General features: G+C 44.1%; 1 protein-coding gene across 4 annotated transcripts in view; it reads left to right on the forward strand.

The window, feature by feature from the left end:
* Positions 1 to 19,258, forward strand: part of rptor (regulatory associated protein of MTOR, complex 1) — a 208,250-nt gene that overhangs the window by 186,649 nt on the left and 2,343 nt on the right. For 2 of the 4 annotated variants that reach the window (XM_085278006.1, XM_085278007.1), the window contains 9 exons: positions 2,173 to 2,287; positions 2,360 to 2,484; positions 3,395 to 3,520; positions 6,460 to 6,507; positions 15,729 to 15,835; positions 16,866 to 16,993; positions 18,214 to 18,300; positions 18,382 to 18,498; positions 18,613 to 18,742. In XM_085278006.1, the coding sequence (XP_085134132.1) occupies positions 2,173 to 2,287; positions 2,360 to 2,484; positions 3,395 to 3,520; positions 6,460 to 6,507; positions 15,729 to 15,835; positions 16,866 to 16,993; positions 18,214 to 18,300; positions 18,382 to 18,498; positions 18,613 to 18,742 (983 nt within the window). The remainder of the gene's footprint in view (positions 1 to 2,172; positions 2,288 to 2,359; positions 2,485 to 3,394; positions 3,521 to 6,459; positions 6,508 to 15,728; positions 15,836 to 16,865; positions 16,994 to 18,213; positions 18,301 to 18,381; positions 18,499 to 18,612; positions 18,743 to 19,258) is intronic. The other 2 variants (XM_085278008.1, XM_085278009.1) reach the window with 2 other exon arrangements.

The raw sequence follows: 19,258 nt of genomic DNA on the forward strand, positions 1-19,258 counted from the left end.
CCTGATCTGACTTGTACTGTTGTTTTTGTTGGCGGTGCAAAGTCTGCCCACTTCACTGTGCACTTCTGAGGTGTACTCTGTTTTTACAGTCGCTCTGTATCTACTGTGATGTCACACTTCGTGCACATAAAGCGAGTCGTGATGATGATCTCGGCCGGCTTTTAACCGCCGGCCTCCGCAGCTTCTCCCTCCAACTACATTTTCCTCCGTCACAGCTGCATCCATCCCCCTTCATTGTTCTTCATCTCGTTACGGCGGTCTCGGGAGTGAGTTCGTGTAGCCAAGGACGGGGTCGGCAGCCGGCATGTGTTGTTGCCATGACAACATATAGTGAGGCAGTCAAGTCATCAGATTTATCAACGTGTTTTTACTCGCAGCGAAACCTGCCAGTGGGGTACACAACTCCACTGTTTTCTTTGCCTCGGCTCTTCCACCGCAGACCGTTTCATGTTTTGCTCTGTTCTCCTTCTTTGCCTCAAGTCTTCCTGTCGATGGCCAGGCTGTGCTTTGTCCTTTTTTTCCTTTATTCCACGTTCTACTTCTGAAAATGTCTTCCAGGAAACTTTATTTGCTTTTTGTTTTAACTTATACAAATACTTTAAAAACCAAATACTTGTCTTTAATTTTTTTTTCTCAGTACTACTGTTAAAAGTATAAAGTTCAGATCATACTTGACCTTTGTGTTGTGTTGGGAATCTCGGCCCCGATTCCGTATTTAATTTATGTTCACCAAGCAATACTACAGCCCAGTATTTAATGTGTGCACCCAAAGCATAGATGTATGTTTTTAAAATAAATAAAGTCAAATAAATAGAGTTAAGTGCATAAAACCTGCAGTCTTTCCAGTGGCCAGCAGCTGGCGACTCGTCTGGTTGCTAAAAGAAGTCTGATTGTATAAAAGTCTGTGAGAAAATGGCCCTACTTCTCACTTGAGTTGATTTTATGATCTGTGCCTTTATTTTCATGTCACATACAGTATCATGGTGATTTGGTAAATGACGGAGCCATTCAGGGTAAAAAAGGTGATAAAGCAGGGTGTGCTGCCAGACTAACCTCTCACTTGTTGTTCACACTTTCAAACTTGTACAAAGTGCTTTGGGTACTCAGGTAGAGTCTATGAGAGCCAGGCCATTTATACAGCCTATGATGCAAAACCTCATGAAGAATAAATTTCTCTTTTTCCAAAAGCTATTAGAAATGTGTCAGTGAGCCACATTATTGCGCTGAGTGTACCTTTTATTATCCTTTATTATCCTATACAATTAAAAACTAGTAATTAAACTGTATTCTTTGAACATTTCTTTTTAATCTGCTGACAGAGCATGGAAATATGAACTGCATTAGTGTGTTTAAGAAACTTAGAGGACAAAAGAATAATTTTCACGAACACAAAACTCAATAATGTACCACTGAGAGAGTCCTGAGGCCCTCAGCTGGTGTCTTTGGTATTCTTGGACATGACAAAACCTGTCAGTCAGTTTAAGAAAGTGTGCACTGCTAATGGACTTTTAAATAAACCTTTTTGTTGTAGCTCTTATGTTATTTTGTTCCTCTGTTTTGTACTAAAATGCTTTTGATTTTGATCAGAGGCAGAATTTGAAAAATCTGCAAGAGAAATCTTTTAAGTTTATTTGTTAAAAACCACACGCTGATCTCTGGGATACAAAAACTGGAAAAAAGATGGAAGGAATCGAGCTGTTAACAGTTTTGCCATTTTAAAAGTTTAAAAGAAAGCTTCATGGAGAGCCAAGGCCAAAAAAGATGAGTCGCTACGTAGAAGTAAAAGCACTGTGAAAATTTAACACCTCAATAGGTACAAAAATTACTACCTAAAGCCCAACTCATAAACTCTCCTAAATGCTTCTCGGGTGGCAGGAAAGTTACCTGAGTATCGAGCAGTAGTAGGTACTGACCCCAGACCAACAGTGAACAGCTGTAGGCTCCCTGATTCAGCCAAAAGCAAGAGGAAGGCGGGACAGACTACATTTTATTTGTTCATTAAGTTACTCCCTGTAAGGTTGCAGCTGCAGGCGTGGGTTAGGTGTGCCAGCAGACAGGTTGTTCCCCCATTTGCGTGCCACTTACTTTAACCTGCATCGGGAAACAAACCTCCGGTTTGGATGAATCCATCATCCTTTCATACCAACTTTTGGATTTTCTCCTCTGTTTCAGGTATTTCTCGCTTGGATGATCAAATATTCATCAACCGCAACCCCGGAGTGCCATCAGTGGTCAAGTTCCACCCCTTCAACACCTGCATCGCTGTGGCTGACAAGGACAGCATCTGGTCAGAGACTACCACATTCAGTTAAAATGTTAAACAGATCATATTGTCGTCTAATGAGTGTGTTTGTTTTAGCTTTTGGGACTGGGAGAAGGGCGAGAGACTGGACTACTTCTACAACGGAAACCCTCGTTATACTCGCATCACATCCATGGAGTACCTGAACGGACACGACTGCTCACTGCTGCTCACCGCAACAGGTTTCTAACACACACACACGCACAAAAGTGTGAGTTCAGATGCACAAGTGCATCCAAGTTATCAGCGCAAATGTCCACGCCCACTGGCAACAGCAGAAATCGCAGAGAGGCTCATTTGTAGCAGCAACAAGCCTTAAACACTTGGCTGTTACACACAGAGCACTCATGTGTAGTCATCATCATTCATCAAAAGAAGAAAGCAATTACCCTCCATGGCTTTATCTTCATCACCCACAGGAACCGGAGAAAACAACTCGACATTAAAATACAAACACATTTATTTTGTTTGGTCTTCCTTCTGTTAAATTAAGCTAAGAAGCTTTGATAAAAGGCTTCAGTATTGATAAATCTAAATTCCATCTCATCAAAAAGTAATGTTCACTTATTCAGCTTTTCCCCATCACTCATGCTCTGAAGGATAGCAGGGCAGGACATTAGTTATAAAAAAGAATCAGCATTAAAAGAAGTAAAACGCAGGCTGTAAATCAAGTGGAGACTTTTATGGCCTGTAATAGCTTCCTCATAAGAGTGCACGGACGTGTTTTATCTTGGTGTCTTTGCCGTGTTTCAGCCGCAGAGGTTTTGGAGGTTAGATTCCTGCCTCGTTGTTTCTTTCTGGCGAGATGCTCACAGGCACAGAGCCTTTTAAGATGCCGCTCGGCGTTACACACTCTCCGTCTTCTTTTGAGGAGTGTGTGTTGACAGTCAAGACACAGTGTGTGTGTGAAAGAGTCTTGGTTCAGGGTTTTCATCAACGCAGTTCAACACTTTAAAGTGCATAAAGATTACAAACAGGATGCTGGTGTCTGTGCAGCTGCGTCCAGCCTCAGCGTTTACACCACGCTGCATTTTTTTTCCTGCCTCTCTCTCTCTTACTCTGTATCTTTCCCTCTCTCTCTCGTCTCTCCAGATGATGGAGCGCTACGGATCTGGAAGAACTTTGCTGACCAGAAGAATCCGGAGATGGTGACGGCGTGGCAGGGTCTCTCCGATATGCTGCCCACTACCCGAGGTCAGCCCTCCATCAGCACGCACAGTAAAGACCAACGCTCTTTATTACTGTGTCACCAACCCATCCGCAGTCCCACCCATACCCCAAAACCACAAACTGTCCCAAAGCATCCCAGTCATACGTCCTCATTGCTCCGCCTACAGAGAAGGTCTGAGAGGAGGGTTTTTTTCTCCTTAAACTAAGTAATGAAAAAAACTAAAAGAAAAAATTCAATTTTGCTGAAACGATACAGCCACAGCTGACAATTACAGTAAAGTACATCTAATAAAGTAGGTTAAGGTTACGTTCAAACTTATATCTTTTTAAATTAAACACAGCTCAGGTTTTAGATGAATAAAAGAAAAAGTCCAACACATAACTGGACTAAAATCACACAGCACTCAGCCTGAAGGTAGTTTTTCTTGTTTTTTTTACAGTGTGTTTGGTGTTTTAAACCTCAGAAATTCATCTCTGAATAAAAGGTGGCACCGATGAGAGCATTTCAGTCGCACAGTGACCCAGACCCCATCAAACCCAGCAGCAAACACTCACTCGCACAGCTTCGGTTTTAATTACCGCACGTGTGCTCATCCCACAGAGCTGTTCAAATCACTAAAAATGTCAGATTTGAGGGGCAGCAGCCAGGGCAGACCACTTCACCGTCACTGGAAGTCCGGGAGAGTTTGTCACAAGCTGCTTTAAAAATAACCAATTTCACACAAATGAAAAATGACACAGCCGAAACTTTATTTCCATACTTTTGCATTCGGGTTGTTTCTGCTGCCGGTGGCGGCCGGTTTAAGTCCACGAATGTAGGTCTAATTTAAAATCCGCTGTCAGCTTCACCTCCCTCACCTTCTCACACGTTCAACATCTGTCATATATACCTGTCACACCTGAAACAGCGGGGGCTGTTTAACCTACTGCGGGCCCTACATTCCAAGTCTGCACGTAATCAATCACGAAATGCAGAAGGTAGGTATTTCTCATTCTTCCCCTGTGAGACTGTTCACATTGCTTTAGTGATCGTTATAAAACTGGGACTGTGGACGTTGGTGGATCCGCTGCCATGTTTACCTTCGTGTTGACACACTTACACACAACTCCCGAGGCGGAGATATTCACAAATGCGATGCAGGCACCCACTGTACACACCTGTCAGACACTTCCACCCACCGGTGTGTTGTGTCAGGTTGTGCACGCTCTCCTTAACTCTCTCCCCTGCTTTAAATTTCTGCCACGAGCGTTTCTCAGCCAATACTACTGGGATGTTTTTGGGAGCAACTGTGACAGCTGTAAGAATGACTGTTTCTGAGCATAACCTGTGTGATAAACGCAGCGATTACCTACGTAGCGCTCATCCATCCGTATGAAAATGGTGCACTTTAGCACGAGCGCAGAAGTTTTTTTTTGTTTTTTTAATAACTGCGTGTCCCATACGAGATGCGGCACCGTGTTTGGCTAATTGGCAGCAGCCAGAGCAGAGCTGTCAGATTGAGTGACTGGCTGATTCAGTGCCTGACTGCATATCTGTGCAGAGGTGTGGACCTCATGCCGTGTGCACATACGTGTTTCCGTCATTACCGAGTCACCATATCTCTGCGGGCCCCTGCAGGGAGGAGACACACTTAACTAACAGCGGTCTCTGCCTGACTCTCACGACACAAACCGCCCTGAGAAGCTCTCCCTCCGCGGAGGACTGTCCGACAGCGAGCCACAGCCATGTTTTCTCTGAAACTTTAACATTTAATGGTGTGCTTGTTATCCTGGATGTGTCGTCGGTGACAGTCCACTGTTTTGCAGTCTGTATGCAGAACCTAGTGAAGGCATCAGTTTTAATATAAGCAGCCACTCAGATGAGACCTCGCTTGAAAAAGTTTTACTGAAGAATCCAGCTTTGGCTTGTTGTGCTCCAAAATGTAAAAAAATAAAAATGAACTTGGCAGTAGATCTCAGAAACCTCGGCAATCTCACGCAGACTCTGCTTTCCCTGGTGCATTCACACCCACCACCTCCTGGCCCAGTATTCAGTTCTGAGTTATTACCATTGCTTGGAACGTCTTTCAGATTGAGTACAATAACGCTGTGTTTAGAATTTTTAAGATTTTTAGCGTTGCCTCAGCTGCATTAATAATGTAAAACCCAATGAAATATTACACAAGTCTGTCTTCTCGCTGCCAAAATCCTGCTCTACCTCTGTAGGCAGTTGCAACAAGACTGAGCATTTCTCAAGGAGATGCTGCCAGACAAACACGCTCACACAAGAGTACCAGCAGGACCTGTCCTCACTCAACCCGCCCCCCCTCCCATCGTCCAATAACACGCTCCTGTGCTGTTTTTCATCAATGATCCATCTCTGTGGACTGTCTGGCTTTTTGTTATTTTGCTGGGTCTTTGATATTGTTTTGTGGTCCCCCCCCCCCCCCCGAGAGAGAGAGGCTGAACAAGGCAGCAAGACCGAAGCAACAAGTCTCCATAAGAATCCATACATATTTGTGCACCTTGATTATTTCCAGGTGTTGTTTTTGTTATTGACCAGCCACAAACTGATGCACACTCAGCTCCACCCTGCCTGCTTTTTAACGCTGTGGGTGAAGGGATCTTAGATTCTGCGTCCTGCAGGTTCGGATGCTGGGGACGCAGTTTGTAATGCAGAGGTGGCAGCTCGGCTCAAATCTCCTTCCGCTCTTTGGTGTTGACGTGCCGCTGTTTGTCATTTGGGAGTTACCACGCTGGGAAGCAGCAGCCTTGTTCATCCCTCTGCTCTTCAAGTGCATGTAGAGTAATACCCATGAAGTGGCGAGGAGTACCCACCGTCACTTCATGGGTATTACAGCTCTGTTAGGTGTGTGTGGATGTTTGGGTTAGCATGCACAGGGGTTCTTGCTAATTTGTCGCTTGCTTTGTTACGTTCCTGCTCTCCTCCCCCCCCTTCTCCATCTTCCCTTCCTTCCTCCATACGCTCCTCTTCCCCCTGCTCGCAGGTCTGGCCAGAAGGGTCTCCATCTATCTTGACAGGAGTAAGCAAGGAGGTGAGTGTTGCATTTCCCTTCTATTCTCCCTCACTACTAAAGCACGTGCTGCACTAAACAGCCAAGGGTGTGTCTTTCATTTAGAAATTTCCTTTATTCCCCTGACCACTACCAGCACGCTTCATTCATTCACCTGTCTGGTGATGTTTCATTACTCCATCCCTGACAGTCAACCCAAGTTCAGAGCACGCTCCATGAAGAAAAAACTTCCACTAGCACAGACATGTCCTCTTCAGAAGGCCAGCACAAACTTTTTAAAGTTGATATCAAAAGCTCTTAATTCCTACCTCCTTTAACCTTTAACTCTAATCAGGTTGTTATTTACAAACTTAGTTTTCCTTAATTTCAGACAAAAGTGAGAAAGCAGATTTCTGTTCCTCTAGCCAGCGACAGTTTAATGAATGTCAGATTGTAGCAGCTGTCTGCACTTGAGTCTTTTGCAATAAAAGATTCTGGTTTTCAGAGGCAGTGCATGTCAAGCAATATCAGTGTAAATAAGCCAGTGTTACCTAAACAGATAATTATGCAGATGTTAAATGAGCAGTTAAAAATCAGCCACTGCTCAAACAATCAGAACCCACTTTGTAAGTAAACACTGGGAGATTCTTGCAGCTATATTTAGCTGGCTAACTAACCGCCCTAATCTTTAAAACTAACCAGTCATGAAAGTTTAAAAAGCTGCAGGACATGTAAATGGCGTGTGACCATATGAACTTCATGTCTAAATGGTATTATGCTAAATTGAACTAAATCTCCATGACCAAGGCAAAAATCAGTGAAAAATGGCTGATTAGCTTTAGACATGTTGGTTCTTTGTTAGCAGTAAGCTTAATTTTTAGTAACATAACTCTCTAAATACACTGGAATGGTTTGCTAGGATATATGCAAACATCCTCAAAGTGTATACACACTGCAGGAGACACATTAGCTGTGATCTGATTATATTGAAACTGTAACCCCAAAAAGTAATCTCTGTGGAAATATTGTTTGGCTTCTTTAGATTGTGAGGAACTGCAAAAAAGATCATCCTTAAACCCATGCATCATAACTTCAGCCACACGCACACCGCTTTGACTTGGCTAGTTATTCAGCTTTTAAATTATGGGATCCTTGTACCGAACACTCAGTTGCAGGCACATTTGCAAATGGGTATTTGATTAACTCGGCATGTAAAATAATACTTTCACATAGCTGCATAGTCTCCAGTCACTCTTCATCGTCACCTCAAACAGCTTCTTTCATTTATTTAAAAAAAACGTGCACACACACAAATTGAATCTGGTCCCATGGGTGTCGGTGTTTAATTGGGACTATGTCTGTCTCACTGGAGGGTTCAGCCTGTTAAACTTCAGAGGAAACAGTGGAATTACAGGACTGCGGCTGGCAACTGGCTCTGAGAAGTTATTCCTGCAGCTGCTGCAGCTGCATTAGTATGCAGAGGCTGTCGCTGGAGGTAGAGCTTTGTGCAGAAAACAAGAGGGATAAGGTTTCTAGGTAAAATTGGGAGAATTCTTAAGAGGGAAGGTCAGACAGCGGTTAAAAGGGGTGGATAAGTAGGCGGATGGCAGAGGAGAAGATTGGAAGACAGGATAGATGGAGAGAAAATAAGGAAAGAAAAGTTGGAGATGACTTGAAAATAAGGTCATGCTCGTGTTTATTTAAGGCTGAAAGGAAGCACAGAGAGAGCAAACCAGAAATTTCTAATCAGTGTTTGTTCTGGGGTTAGATGGACTGAAGCGAACAAACGTCACAGCTCTGCAGATTAGACTAAGAGCCGATCTAATTAAGTTCTGATACATATAATTGCAATATGTTACAACACAGCTTTGTCCTTTATTTTTATTCCTTTTAATGCCATTAGGTTTGTTTCTTTTTTTCTCCTCTTTAATCATCTTTCTCTTTGTCCCTTTTCTTGTGCATGAGCAGAAGTAGGGCTGACTTCGCTTCTTTGGTTAAATGGAGACACGCTTTGTGTCCTGCTTTACATTCAGCCTTGCTGCCTGGGACCTTGTTAACATCAGGCCTCCAGAACCTTGTGTGAAGTTGCAGTGATACAAAAGGCTGCAGGGTTTTTGTCTGCAGCTTTTACATAAACGCACATCACAGATTTTCACTGTTTTGTAGGTGAACACATTTTTAAAAACTACATAATAAAAAGCTAAAGAGATTATTGTCACTACAGGATTCTAAAAATGTATAACGTTTGATATAAAATTCCTAAAATATATAAATTATTATTTTTTAGATGTAAAGCCAGTGTTTATATTCAGGATCTGACGCCTCGATCATCTTCTACAGCTGATTGGGTGCCGGAGTTTAGAAAAGCAGCCACTGGGAGGTGAATCAGGAAGATATTCCTGCCTGTGAGACCTCCAGCAGCAATCCTGGATCAGAACCCATTTCCTTAAGTTATTTAAAATGGCGTGAGAACTTTGTGCTAGTCTCCTCTCCCCAATAATCAGATCAACAGGTGATAATGTCGGCCGCTTAGAGCTCATTTCAGGAGGTCTGTGTCAGCCAAGCAGGTCCGAGCTCTTTCAAAGGTTAACCAAATGCCAAAGTGGGGAAGTCTCCCTGCCCGTCAGAACGCTCCCGTATCGTGACATCATTGTCTATCAGAGGCACGCGCGTGCTGGGTAAGTTCCCAGTAATCTTGGAGGTTTATTACCAGAATCCTGGAAGACCTTTTCAAAGCAAACAGGATAAAGTGAGGAGATTGAAAAACGCTGAGGGAGAGAAGAAGCAGGAAGGCCTCAGCGCCAGTTTTAATAAGCTGCAGTGTGTGGGATAGTTAGGCCGTCACTGGAGATAATGGTGCAGAATAAGAAGTCAGAGGAAGGCGTCTTCTCCGGAGAGGAAAGATGGGAGTGAATCAAAGATATTTATGCAAAGGAATAGATAAATATCACAAATTGGGGATTTTCTTGGCAAACTGGTGCCGGAGCAGTGATGATCCACCACAAGCCTGCTGGCTGTTACTGGTGTTAAACTAGCTTTTTTTGCCCAGTTAATGATTCAGCAAGGGGAAGGCCATCTGCTAACAATATCAGTGCCGTTTTTGACTGGGGAGGACTCAAGCAGAGAGGGCGAAATACCAGATTTAAAGAGAGATTGTACCTGGAAGCTATCTATGCCTCCACCTCTGTAACGTGGTCAGATTTCCAGCTGAGGAAACATTGCCCACACTCCTTTTGCCAGCTCCTTCCTTCTCACAACTCAATTCTGCATGTCCACATTGATTTCTGTGTGGGTAACTAAGACCCGCTCAGGCCCACAAAGGTTCCCTCTAAGGCAGGATGATATCCCGTTTTGAGCAGCTGAGTGTTGTCTGCAAGAGACAGAACTGAAAGGTTTGGTTTAAGGTTTCAGATCTGTGACCCTCTGAACTCAAAGTGAAGTTTTTTGACAGCTGTCAGGGAGAATTTAGCCGCTTGAAGTGGGACAGAAGGGAAGAGCTAACGCGGGAAAGATAGTGGAAGCGAGAAGTTAGCGAGAGGAGCACCTGGATAGAGAGGCAGAGAGATGGAGAGACAAACGAGACTGCAAGCCGGCGTACAGCTAAATGTTCTTCGAGCGTCTCAAGCTTAATATATCTTAATTAGGACTGAAGCATCAGCTCCAGCAGGGGTGAATGGGGGCTGCACACTGCTTCACTGCTATTTTGGGCATTGATTTTAATTCAAAAAGTGTTCCTTTATCTCTTCTGATCCTCTTTCTTTTCTAGAATATTTTCTAGAATGTAACAGAAGCAACAAGTCAGCCATATTTCTTTTAATCGGCTTCTTTTAGTCATCAAGTCAGTGGAACATCTGGGAAGTTTGCGCTTTGTCACTTTGCCCAGGAAGTTAACTAAAAAGAGTTAAGTCATTAGCGCATGATGCATAGAAATTGTGACTTTTGTTTCACATAGAAAGAGTTAAGAAAGGAAATCTTCAGAAGAAAGTCACAAAGGCTGTGTTCAAGGAGCATCGTGTTTCAAATCCCTGAGACAAGAAATACAATTTCAAACTCAGCCGTATTATCAGACTTCAGTCAGCATCTGTATGGAATATTTCTGATTTGGGGCTGTGACTCTGGTCAGGGACTCTGCCTTCCACGTGAATGCACCTAAAAGCGTAAAGCAGGGAGAGCAGGAGCAAGACCTTTGTACAAAACAGAACAGGCTTCGGTGCCAACAGGTAGGACACTGATCAAGTTAGACGCAGTGTAAAAAGGTGGCACTGGGGTGGAGGTGTGCTGTGACACAGCTGGCAGATTCACAGCAGCTATAGGCAGGCTGAAGGAAGTCGAATAGCTTATTCCCTGTGAGCAGTACCAGAGGTAATGTGGTAAACACTGCAATCAGCTGACTTGCCAGGAGTGCAGCCTGAGTTTGACATTCCCAAAAGCAACGTTTGCCAAACATTACCAACTTCATTTTGTGTCATTACCGAAACAAATGATGAAACTAATAAAGGGTGAAAGCAGCTAATATTTTGCTCGTCATCTGTTTAATTTGTAATGACGTTTGTTTTCGAATCACTATATGCTTTAGTTCTGCCCGGCAGTCCTTTAATGCTTTGCAGGAAAAGCAGGTCTGTGCGTCATTTTATTTGACTCCAGTTTTCCCCTGACTTTGAGAACCACTGGCCCAAAGAATTTCTTATTGTGAGAGCACACAGAGAAAGGCGTTGATGAGCTGTATGTAAATCTTTGGGAAAGTTTGCTGATGTGCGTTTCCTCCTGCACACACTTTAGTGCACTGGGGAATCTTCCCTTCTCCCCTCCACTCATTGTAACCCAGATTTCCTCATTACCAGTCTGTCAGCCTCAAAGGGAATGCCGCCTCCTCCTTTTCACAGCGTGAGAAGCCCGCACAGTCTTGTGAAGCGGTTTCCCCTGCATGCTATTCCCCAACATGTGCCAAGGCACACCGGCGGCGTGACGCCCGAGCGGGCCGGGTGACGTCACGCTTTGATTTGAAGCCGCCGCACAGGGCTTGGGTTTTCCTGACAGTGTAAGAGAAGCCGAGCGGTATTGTGACACAGCAGCGGAAGCTCAGTCACGACTGATAAATGAGACGCGTGAATGATTCGAGATCAGCCGGGGGAGATGTCTAATAATTAACGTGTTCGCTCTTCAACAAGGTTTAGGAAGAGCAAAGAAAATAGCTTCTTCTCTTTTCATCTACACTTCGTTTTGCAAAGGAAGCAAATGAGAATAAAAATGAGCAGTGTTAAAAAAAATTAGATGAATGTATGAAGCAAGGTGCTGACACAGGTGGGTGAGCTGGAGATGGCTATTGATTGTGTAAAAACAGGAGGAGGAAGTGACTCAGAGAGAAAGGAGGAGGAACAGGAGGAAATGAAGCTTGGCGTGATGAGTTTCAAGAGGATAGAAAAGGAGGCTGTTTCTGTAACGTCTGTGGTGAAAGCACTCCTGCAAGAAAGGGGGAGAGATGGAGTGTGTTTTTAATGTGTGTTTTGCTACCTGCCCCATTATTTCTTCTCCTCCACCATTCAACCCTCCGTTAGAGCGTCTGCACTCTGGCTTGTTGGAAATGCATTTCTCCATCTGCGCCAAGGTTATCAAAGTGAGCTAAGAGGATTTATTCTGTTTACTAAAATGAAAAAAAGATGCATTATGTACTTTGAAAATTACGTCAATTAAAATGGAAAACACACAGGCTTTAGCTTTTAACACAACACAGACAAGGTGCAGTGACACGTACTGTATATGTACAGAGAATCAAGTAGTTTGTGTGCACCCTCATTGTGGTTTAATAGAATAACCTTCCTTGCTTTAATTTGCCCCGTGACCTTTGTAACCCCTCATTTCCGGTCTGTCTCGCCCATCATTTCCTGTCATTTTGGCTTTCACTGAAGGCAGAAAAGCCTCCGAAAAATGCAGACGAGCAGCACGTGTGGTTAAAGCTCCATTAAAATGCTGGTCACTGCAGGTTAGCTGACCAGACATAAATTTAGTAGTTCGCACAGAGTTTGAAGGTCTTGCACATGTAATATGCATAAAACCTGTTACGTGTGTTAATCCTGAGCCGCTTGATAGAAAAGATTTGCTTCCAGTCTGTCGTCCAGACGATTGATGTCAGAGGTCTGTTCAGGTTAATGCTCTCAGAATCATGTGACTTTCATCTGTCTACCATTTGCTATTAAAGCATGCCGCTAGCTTTGCCCTTTAAAACTGTGCCGCCACTATCAAGCATGTTAACTCATAGTTTAAAGCCAGAAGCTGCAACTTCTCTGTTTTCACTGTACGGTCAGCCGATCGAGCTCCTGCTCATTTTCTCCAACACAAAAAAAAAAAGGTTATTACTGGTCCGGGTTTCCTGCGACAGAAAGAGAGAGAGGCAGAATTACTGTGTGCAGCGATAAAGCTGAAATTACACTCCTGCCTTCAGTGGATCATTTCAGTAAATTATGAATATTCTGCACTTGTCTCAGTAGGCATTTGCTTAATTATTTATCTGTTTTATTCTTGACAGTAAACAGTTTGTAGCATTTAAGTGGCTTTGCTGTTACATTTGAATTATGGCTAAACGAGCACCTTTGAAAGTATTGGCTTTTGTTTGTTTGTTGTTTTATGAACGCAGATATTTTAGTGGTTGTTCTGGATTCATTTTGCTTGCCAGCGGCAAATATTAGTGTTGCTGCTTTACTCAAAGGCAGGCCAGACTGCAGTGTGAAGAGCAGCGAATGGGAGCAGCCGAGGGATCGTTAGCCAAATAAAGATATCTGGTGCATAGGACCAGCAGGGGGTCAGCTTAGACCTGGAGGGGTGCTGAACCCTGACTATACACACAAAGTTGGCTTGTAACTACACTCATCAGCCACTTTATTAGGTATGTCTCACTCTACCACGTTGGACCCTCTTTTGCCTTTTCTTTAGAGACTTTGGCTCGTGTTAACACGACAGCATCATGCACTTGCTCCAGAGTCGTCAGCCGCACATCCTGCTCCTGTTACACCACATCATGAAGTTGCTCTATTGGTGACTCCATCCATCCGCCCGGTGGTGCCAGTGTCCGGCAGCCTCGCCTCTGTCAGTGCGCCCCAGGGTGGCTGTGGCTACAATGTAGCTTGCCATCACCAGTGTGTGAATGTGTGTGTGAATGGGTGGATGACTGGATATGTAAAGCGCTTTGGGGTCCTTAGGGACTAGTAAAGCGCTATATAAATACAGGCCATCCACTCTCTGCTGCTAATCCTTTCCAGGGTCGCGGGGGGGCTGGAGCCTATCCCAGCTGTCTTAGGGCGAGAGGCAGGGTCCACCCTGGACAGGTCGCCAGTCTGTCGCAGGGCTAACACATAGACGCAGACGACCATTTGCTCTCACATTCACACCTCTGGGCAATTTAGAGTTTCCAGTTAACCTATCCCCACTAACTGCATGTCTTTGGACTGTGGGAGGAAGCTTGAGTACCTGGAGAGAACCCACGCAAAGATGGGGAGAACATGCAAACTCTACACAGGAAGAACCCGCCCTGATGGTGGACCTTAATGCTGTGAGGCAACAGTGCTAACCACTGTGCCACCATGCTGCCTCTATTGGTGACTGTGGAAGCTATTAACAGTCATAAAGCGATGGACGTGGTCAGCACATGGTTACTGTAGACTTCCTGTCAGCTTCAAGCTGTCTGGAATCAACAAGGTGTTTTCACCCAGAGAACGAGCACTCACTGGGTGTCTTCCCTCTTTCTGGCCATTCTGTGAACCCTGGAGATGGTTTTAATGGAAAATCCCAGCACATCAGCAGTTTCTGAAATACTCAGCCCAGCTGGCACCAGCAACCATTCAATGACATTCAAAATCATTTAAATCACCTTTCTTTTCCGCTCTAATGGTTCATTTGAATTTTAGTAGATAATCTTCACCATGCCTACGTGTCTAAGTGCGCTGAGCTGCTACCTTGTGATTGGCTGGTTAGAGATTTATGTTAATGAGCAGTTTAACTGGTGTAAAATGGCTGGTGAACGTATTTTATGGGGGTTCATATTTACTAAGCCTGCTGGAAAGTTTCAGAAAATCATTTTCCTCCATGAGAGCCCTCCTGTTTTTCCTAAAAACAATTTTAGAGTGTTAGCACAAATTCGCGTTATGTCCCGTACATCTGTTTTCTTAATCGCTGATTCAGTTCAGTCGCTGGAGCTTATCCCAGCTGTCATAGAGCAAAACAGTGGGTACACTCTGGTCATGTCACCAGTCCGTCGCCCCATTCATCCTCACACTCCCATTCAAACTTGGGTCAAAGGATTTAAACTGACTAACAGCAGTAAAGAAAAGGAGGAGGCATTTATTTGCTGTTCAGCTTGTTGAACTGTTCAAATTAATAGTGTCAAAACTAGAGACCATAATTGACCAGTTGACCCGTGGCCGTGTGGAGGAAGCTCGCTGAAACGGTCACACCCTAGCCGCTCATCGTGGAGCGTGCTGTCGGCTGCAGTTAGCTTCCCTCCGCAGACGTTCCTGAGCCAGCACAGCTTGTGCTGCACTGTTCACTTGATTCCTGCTGTGACTACCAGCACACGAAGAGTCCTGCTGTCTTCAGCTTCTTCCTTCCTCACTTTTTCGCTCGAGTGCCATTTGACTCATCAAAGCCGGAATCTGCTGACAGGCGCAGTTCCAGGGTCAGTGTTTGCATCTCCCAGTGGTCGTCCTGACAGGGAGGATGCAAAATGCTAAACAATGCTTCAGTCTGCATGAAGTGCGCCTTTGTACACTCGGGAATGACTTGGTTTTAATGGTCCGAGTTTTACTGCAAAAACATTTCTTCTGCACCTTTACACTCTGCAGACAGCAGGGTTTTTGCTCATTCTTTGATTGTTCCTTTCTGTTGTATTTATTAGTGACGCACTGGTGCAGGAGCCTGCCGCACTAATCTTTCATTTGACTTGGTACATGTGTCAGCGTGAGCCTCCTGAAACCTCCGACAGATTGCGTGGGCTGTGTATTACTGGGATCAGCACATGTTCTGTGTGTTTAGCAGCTGTGTTTATAGGTGTTTGTAAAGGTCCCTTTTTAAATAAAATTTAAAAAAAACATCAAATTCAAACTGCAGCTCGCAGATTGTGTGCAAATTATTCTTATGCTGTTCGTGTAATTGTGATTAAAAGCCACCTTCTGTTGTTTTGAAAACAATAAATAATCCTGGTGTGTGCTTCGTATCGAGCGCACAGTCCCATTTGTGCTTGTTGTAAGTGTCGCTGTGTCGTCCTGTGTTTGTAGGAGCAGGTATGGTCGTGGACTGGGAGCAGGAGACGGGGTTCCTCATGACGTCTGGAGACGTCCGAGTCGTCAGGATCTGGGACACTGACAGAGAAATGAAGGTCCAGGTACTCGGCACACCTCACTGCTTTGTGTTTCTCTTCATTAGTTTTATAAAATCGGGTAAAAGAGCTGAGGGCAAATGGAGCATCTGTTGGTCTGTGTCAGTCAAGTGTGACTCTCTGCCCTCCTTCTAGTTCCTAAATCATTGTCGTGACCTTCATCTGATTTAGTTTATTCCTTCATGTCTCTGGAAAGTAGTTTCAGAAAATATGAGACTTGCAGGTTTCATGTTTCTAAGTAGAATTTCAATCTTAACGAGACTTTTATTGCCATTTGTCATAAATCTAAACATCAAAGGAAAAGAGGGAGACAGCAGAGGAGGTTCAGGGATGTAGTGAAGGAGGACATGCAGAGGGACAGGGTGAGATGGAAGCAGATGATTCGCTGTGGCGACCTCTACAGAGCGCAGTTGTTGTGATCTAAACGTCAACACTTTACATCAGATCTTCTGTGTATCCAAAAATCACACTTTGGTCCTTTCACGATTCGTTGACAATACAAAATGATCCTTTAGCAGGATTTTGAGTCTAGCTTTCAACTTTTCCCAAACGAGGCCGCTGTGTGGAAGCATTTTGGTGGAATTTTAGATTTAAGCTGTAATATTCATCAGGAACAACTCGGATTACTTTCTTGGTGCTAAAACATGAAAACAACCCTGTTTTTGAGGCGTTTCACATTAAAACTTAATGTGTTCACGGAGCTCTCTGCTGCTGCTGCTGTTTGTTTGGGCAAAGTAATGGAAGTGTGAGGCAGAGCCGGTACCATTAGTGTGGTTTCTTTCTTTTCTCCTTGTTTTTACACATCTAATGGACCTCGGTGTGCTAATCATTGTCATGATGGATGGACTTAATACAAGTACAAATGGCCCCAGTCTCGCCTATGGCTGCATATTGATGCTGCGCCCAGCTTCAAATGAGCCAACAGAGCACATGATTGATGATTTTAAAGGAGGTTTAATGTGAAATGAGCGTTACCTTTACAGACCTTAACAAGAGGATTTGTGTGTGTTCTTGTGTGCGTGTGTTCGTGCGCCAGGACATCCCAACAGGAGCGGACAGCTGTGTGACCAGCCTCTCCTGCGACTCCCAGCGTTCGCTGATCGTTGCCGGTCTGGGTGACGGGTCTGTGCGGGTCTTCGATCGGAGGATGGGCCCCAATGAATGGTAGCCTCCCATCATCACTTTCTAATCCCATTAAATCACTTTCAAATTTATGATTTCTCAGTACGGTTTTATTTTACTGTCTCAACGTTATTTAATTTCACTGAAGAACATACATGGCAGTTTCTCCTACTCCAGACTCGTGCATTATTCACTTCTCTAATCTATATTTATTGTATGTAGTGTGCCATAAATCTCCCTTTGGGGTTGCCTCATCCTTTAATGGACCCCGTGCCCCCAGCTTGGTTAAACATTATTTTAATTTCAGCCCCTGAGGGGGAAAACAAGGCAGTTAAAACATGAAGTGGCCCATAAATCTTTAAATGAAGCTAATTTAATAGTTCCCCTTCAGGCTGGGAGTTACATCTTTCAGCAATTGTTGCCTCCCCATGTTGATCAGCCCAGAGCTGATGGTTGGACTCGGTCTTAGGAAAATTTTGTATAGAGAAGCTTCTTTTTTCAGTGCTTGGAGAAAAGAGTCCTTAAAATTCGGCCTTAGACAGATCAGGCGCTCGTTCTGGCACATCTGTGCTCCGACTGTAAAGTGTTTCTTTACTTATCCGGTAATTCGAGCGCCGCTCAGCCCCAAGAAGATGGTCATACAAAATAAAATCAGAAAGACTGTTTTTTCTCCCCACCTTGATGCCACTCTGCCACCCAGTGGTGTGTCATCCTCGTTACATGTAGAGCAGCAGGATTTATCTTCAGTTTTGTTTTGTTTTTTTTAATACCACACTGGTTACCCAAGAAGAAAGTCACCACCCAGTTAAATCAGCGGTCAGATCAGAGCCTTTCTACTGAATGTGCACCCAGCTTTACTGTACAGCCAGATCGTTTAGTCACATTACTTGATTTGCTTTTAATTAAGGAAAGAAAGAAATTTAACGACTGTAACGGCGTTTAAAGTGTTGCTGGATGAGGCTTCAAGAAAGCTCCTTCGTGTGATAGACACGTGTTTTTATTCTCGCTTCTGCTGCAATCATTTAATTCTTCAGGGCTTTTTCACACCCAGTTAGCCCAAAGCAGTGAGTCAGTCAATCAAAACACAGTGAGTAGCAGATATTTTCGGCCTCACTGCACCCATGGATGATCAGACACTAGAGGCTCTCCTGTTGGTGGTGAAAATACCACTTAATGTACCAAAAGACATATTTTTTAAATGGTTTGTTTTGACTTGATGTCACTTGTAGCGTAGTTAACTGACGCTTGTTGTGTCTCCGCAGTCGTGTGATGACCTACAGGGAGCACGGAGCCTGGGTGGTAAAAGCTCATCTACAGAAGGAGACAGACGGGCACATCATCAGCGTCAGGTATCCTCTTTCACCTGCTCAGACTCACAGACACTAACTTGAATGTTTTCTTGCCTGTGCTGACTCTGGTTATCCCGTCAGTGTTAACGGAGATGTGCGGTTCTTTGAGCCACGGATGCCGGAGTCCATCAATGTGCTACAGACGGTGAAAGGCTTAACGGCTCTAGACATCCACCCACAGGCCAACCTGTTCGCCTGGTGAGTTGGTTTGCTTGACGTTGGGTCAAACCCAGAGAATCAGATGCTTTTTCCTCAAGTAAATACCTAAATGCACGTGTGTGACTCTTCTGTGTTTCACTGTCGACCTTCCAGTGGATCGATGAACCAGTTCATAGCGGTCTACAATGCAAACGGCGACGTGATCAGCAACATTAAGTACTATGACGGTTTCATGGGACAAAGGATTGGTGCCATCAGCTGTTTAGCCTTCCATCCTCACTGGGTAAAACTAGAGCTCAACTGTGTATCTGTATCGTCTTTGTTGTTGTGTTAAGCTAACACCTATACCTGACACATAAATGTTATTAAAAAACTGAATATCTCTAATTTAGTGAAATTTAAAAAACAATGCATCCCAAAGTGGAAATGTTCGAGTGAGCTTTCCTTTAGAGGTACTTAGCCACAGCATTTAATCTGCAATTCAGTCTTCACTTTAAAACTGCACTCATCAATTTTATATCAAACAATTATGCAAATTGTGAAAGATGTTCCTTGTCACATTGAACCCAAAGAGAAATTTCATTTGTTTAGCTCATTTCTTTGGTTTTCTTACTCGGAGCTCATTAAATTTGCCTCCAGTCACAGTTGTTACCTCCTTTAGTGACAAACCTCCACATCAAAGAGCACTCGGGCAAAGTTAGCTGGTGTACACAGCGTCAGGTATTCTTCTCTGGAGCGGTGGGAGGTGAATATTGGGCTCGCAGTTAGTCAGAAACATGACGGCGAATGAATGCTAATG

This window comes from Mchenga conophoros, linkage group LG6 (assembly GCF_057382185.1).
Source record: "Mchenga conophoros isolate Kocher_MC1m ecotype Shallow Benthic linkage group LG6, M_conophoros_male_GT1.1, whole genome shotgun sequence".
Classification (NCBI taxonomy): domain Eukaryota; kingdom Metazoa; phylum Chordata; class Actinopteri; order Cichliformes; family Cichlidae; genus Mchenga; species Mchenga conophoros.